The sequence below is a fragment of the Carlito syrichta genome, unplaced genomic scaffold, assembly GCF_000164805.1.
Source record: "Carlito syrichta isolate Samal-C Ts95f unplaced genomic scaffold, Tarsius_syrichta-2.0.1 Scaffold311198, whole genome shotgun sequence".
NCBI lineage: Eukaryota > Metazoa > Chordata > Mammalia > Primates > Tarsiidae > Carlito > Carlito syrichta.
The window spans coordinates 228,735-233,413 of NW_007255294.1; the positions used below are offsets into that span (position 1 = coordinate 228,735).

A 4,679-nucleotide genomic window follows, 5' to 3' on the forward strand; every position below is an offset into this window, starting at 1 on the left:
AAGCGCTGGCCGCACACGTCGCATGGGTAGGGCTTCTCGCCCGTGTGCGTGCGCCGGTGCCGCTTCATGTTGGGCCGGCTGGTGAAACTCTTGCCGCAGATCTCACAGATGTACGGCTTCTCCCCTGGGGGGTGGGCGGGGCAGCAGGGCGTCACCCGGGATCGCCACACCCCAGCCCAGGGCCAGCCTCCCTGCCCCAGGGACCCACGGCGGGGTTCAGCCCTGGTGCTCACAGATCCTCCCGCCCTGGGCCATTTTGCGCCAGCCTCACCCAACCCCGGGGGAAAGGGAGGATGGCGCTGAGCCTCCTACAGGAGGGTAAACTGAGGCCCAGAGACGAGAAGGGGGGTGGCTAAGACCATCCCAGGCCCTCGGAGCAGGGCTGAGAAGGGGGCCCCAGGTCTGGCATGGAGCCCCTCCCCCCGGGTGCAGCCGCACCTGTGTGGGTCTTCATGTGCTCATCGAAGTACTGCTTCATGTTGAAGTCCTTGCCGCACCACTGGCACATGAACTGCTTGTGGCCAATGTGGATGCTCATGTGTGACCGCAGCTGGTACTTGTACTGGAAGCGCTCATTGCAGTTCTGGAGGGGGGATGGGGGGGTAAGGCCCTTGGGTCGGGGCGGCTCTCCCCTGGCCACAAGGCGGAGGATGGACACATGGGGAGGGGCTGCCAGGCAAGGAGGTGGGGCGGGCAGTGCATGGGCACAGGAGAGGCCACCAGCAAAAAGGGCCCAGGCAGGGAATGGAGGCAGGAAGTGGGAAAAGGGAGCCCTCACGCTTAAAGCCTGGGGCCCCCTCTCACCCTTCTTCTGCATGGGAAGGGCCCCTCACCCCCACACCTGCAGCTCTGCTGTCTCCATCTCTGATCTCTCTGCCTGGGATACTCCTCCATGCACCCCTCCAGGAAGGAGGTGGGACAGAGAACGGTAGGGGCCACAGACATCAGAGGGTGGACCTCTCTTCCTGGGTCCTGCATTCCACTCCCCCACCCCTCTGGTTTTAAGCAGCTGCTGCCCCTGATCCCTGCCCCTCCCAAGTGGCCCCTCGGACACTCCAGGTAGGAGATGGGAGCTCACCTCACATCTGAAGGGCTTCTCCCCGGAGTGCTGCAGTGAGTGCACCTTGAGGGACATGCTGCGCTTGAAGGACTTCCCGCAGGTCTCGCAGGTGAAGGGCATGTCCTTGGTGTGGGCTACGAGGTGGACACCACGTCTGTCTTGGGAAACTGCCCGAGCACCACCACATGGGGCCAGACCCGCCTCCTTCGGCAGCTCTGTGCTGCCACCCTTCCCTGGGGCCGGCCTTTCACTGTCCCAGGACCTGGGCTGATTCCCAGGAGAGGCCCTCACCTCCCTCCAGGACTGGGTCTCCCCTGCTACTGAGAAGGTTGGTTCAGACAAACATGAGGCCCGTGTAGTTCTTTAGCCTCTAAAGAAGGCTGTCAAGGGAAACAGCCAAGGCTGCCTTGCCGCCACAGCTTTGGAGAAAGACGGGAGGATCCTGGGTAGAACTGGCCTCCTCTCAAATCCTGACCCAACCCTTGGCTTCCCACTCAGTCTCTCTATAAAAAGGAACTAATCGTGATACTGAGCTTCAAGGACAGTGGGCTTCATAGGGGATGACATGCATGAAGACCCCAGCCTCAGCCCCAAACAGCAGTCCAGAAGAAGTTAGCTGCACTCCCCCCCAGAACCCACAGATAGGTGCAGCCCAAGAAATTTCAAGGATCTGGGAGGAGGCAATTGAAGACAGAGAGCCCCCCTCACATCCCCCGAGCTCACAGTCCACAGGTCTCAGTTTACCCAGCATGCTCCTGGCCGAAACCCAGATCATGGGGTCCCAGCTCCCAGTTAGCTCACACTGATGGGCTCCTGGCCTCCAGTGGAAAAAGGAAAGAGGCAAGACCAGGGACCAACTGTCTGCCCTGGCTGTACCGCCCTCAAGCCCCAGGCCCAGAGCAGACAAGAAAGAAAGGACGATAGAGACATGAGACACCCTGCCAGGTCCACATCTAGAGGGGGCAGGTAGCCTTGTCCAAGGCAGTGGGGTGGCTACCACACACTTGAGGGGCCTCCTTACTGTGTCCAGGTGTGACACCCAAGGGGAGGTTGCACTCAGAGAAGGCTGAAGCCCTGTGAGGGCCAGAAGGCAAGAAAGAATCAGAGGCACAGCTGCCATCAAACCAAGACAGGGCCTGTGCCAGCCCACACAACACTTGGCGTAATTTAGGGAAAGGCACTCCTTTCCCTAAGTGGACACAAGCCCATGCCAGGACACACACCCTGGGGAGCTGTGTGCCAACTCAGATACAGTTCCCACCTGCCATCTTGTCCAGGATCCCCCATGCAATGTGCAATCTGCCCAACTGTGCTGGGCAGCCCTGGCCTCAGAGCTTATCCAGGCCACATTGGCCACTGTACCCAGCCTCCCCAGGCCTCCCAGCTGAGAGGCTCCTTCTCACCCCTTCACACTGCCCTGGATGTGAAGTCCTTCCCATCCACCTGGATGGAAAGTCCTGCCCAGCACAGCCAGCAGCTGGCCCATCTCTGTCCTTGGGCTCTGTCCCCACCGGCCCAGACTTACCAACCATGTGCTTGCGCACATGGGCCATAGTGTAGAACTTCTTCTCACAGATCTCGCATGAGAACTTTTTCTCCGCGTAGCCATGCACAATCTTGTTATGCTCATGGAGGGACCAGAGCTTCTTGAAAGCTTTGCCGCACGTCACACACTGCAGAGTGAGAAGACTTGAGGCCCTGGGTCCTGAGTCAGGACAGTGTGACCTTGAACAAGCCGCTGCCCCTCCCTGGCCTCAGTGTCCCCACTTGAAGTGTGCTGGAGAGAAGGCTCTTGATGTCCTAGGACCAACTGACTCTGCTCTTACTAGAGTTGGGATGGTAACTCCCTAAACACCCGCCCGCACACCCAGGGCTGAGAAGGGTCACCTCTTCCACGAAGTCCTCTCCTTCCACGCTCATCTGAAGAAGGCCTTTCAAAGACCCTGCCCTTTGTCCCTCTACAGAGAGGAGACAGACAACTGGCGGAAGGGCCACATCAGGTAGAGAGGCCACACATGCAGTTCCTGGAGAAGCCCCTCTCAGAGAATAGGTCCCAACAGAGCAGGCCATTGTCATTGCTGCCTCTCTCTGCTGGGAGCCTCCACGACACCATACAGATTCTCAAGGGGGCAGGTCCCCAAGGGGATGGCCGAGGAGGACTGCAGGAGGTCCCATCAGGCAACGGAGGGTGGTGGGGACCTTGGAGACCATACTCCCCACCCCCTGTTCTCCTGGACCCTTGTCCTGTCCATCCCTGCAGGACACTCCCAGAGGGTTGGAGGCTAGGCCAGGGCTTAGGTAGAAATCGGGTCAAAGTGCCCAGGTTGGATGAGGCACAAGCTTTTCCCCTTCAGGAGGGAGGCCTAGGTGTGTGGCAGGTGGAGAGTCAAAGGAAGCCCAGCGGGCAGGCAAGTGGGAACAGGTACACGAGGGTGGGGCGGGTTACCGGGTAACTCCCAGGTAACACTTTCTCCACAGGGCACTGCAATTAACAATTAGCGCAGGCAATTAGCACCCACCTACCTGCCACCTTTCCCCTTCCTCTGGGCCAGAAAAGGTAAAACCACCCGTGATAGCCTGGCTGGCCCTGTGCCGCCCCCACCCCGAGAAGCAAGGCTGGCACAAACACACCTAGGCCAGCCCAAGGCCTGGCAGCCAGCCCTGCTCTTCCCAAATTTCCCACCCAGCCCCCTGCTCAGGCCCACACAAGTTGGCATCTCCAAAGAGATGGACACAGCATCTCCAAAGAGATGGACACAGCATCTCTGGCGGGCTGCCCCTGCCCTATACAGCACCTTTATGGGAAGTGCAAAATGGTACCCCTGGGCAAACCTCTCCTCTGTGTGCACTTTTGCTGCAGTGCACAACCTGTGAAACTATACATGGCGGCCCCGCTAGCCTTCCCAAAGCCTAGGGATTTGTTAAAACATTGTCTGATTCATCCTCCCCAGAGCTGGTTGCCCACTGGCCTCCTCTGCTCAGACAACTCTCCGCTCTCATCCCCCCAAGTCCATGAGACCCCTTTGCCCCTCTGGCCAAGGGTACTGTTTGTTCCAATCTCTCTGCACACCTCTCCATGTGCCAAAGCCTAGCTCTGTCCACCTCTCTCAGGAAACTCTCCTTGATGTTATCCCCTGAATTCTCACCACCCTGAGATCCTAGGTCTGGGCTGGCCTGACCATCTGGGTGCCCAGAGCCAGTTCTGCCCTGCCCCGCCCTATCCCCGGGCCCACCTGGATGTTGCGCTCGCAGTCCGTCTGCCGATGCAGCAGCAACTCACTCTCCAGCAGGAAGCGCTTGCCACACTGGTCACAGATCTGCATGCGGCTGTGGGTCACGTTCATGTGTTTCTCCAGGTACCAGCGGTTGTTGAAAACTCGTGGGCACTTCTGGCATGGGTGGTGCTGCTTCTCCTCCAGTTTCACCTTCGCCCCCAGCCCGTCAGCAGCTGGCGGCCCTCGGGTTGGTGCAGAGGCCACTCCAGGGGGTGGCTTTGGCCTCTTCCCACCTCGCCGCCCACCCTCCTCAGGCTCAGGGGTGCCTCGGCTCCGGGCATTCTCCCGGGACCGCGTGGCCATGCGACTGTGCGGAGGGGGGTCTGCCTGGCTGCCCCGGCCTC

General features: G+C 59.9%; 1 protein-coding gene across 1 annotated transcript in view; it reads right to left on the bottom strand.

The window, feature by feature from the left end:
* ZBTB47 (zinc finger and BTB domain containing 47) overlaps positions 1–4,679 on the bottom strand; it is an 11,199-nt gene that overhangs the window by 5,190 nt on the left and 1,330 nt on the right. Inside the window, exons 2-6 of the mRNA XM_008068560.2 lie at positions 4,294–4,676; positions 2,586–2,733; positions 1,079–1,194; positions 439–583; positions 5–124 (exon numbers count right to left, since the gene is read on the bottom strand). Coding sequence (XP_008066751.2) covers positions 5–124; positions 439–583; positions 1,079–1,194; positions 2,586–2,733; positions 4,294–4,676 — 912 coding nt within the window. The remainder of the gene's footprint in view (positions 1–4; positions 125–438; positions 584–1,078; positions 1,195–2,585; positions 2,734–4,293; positions 4,677–4,679) is intronic.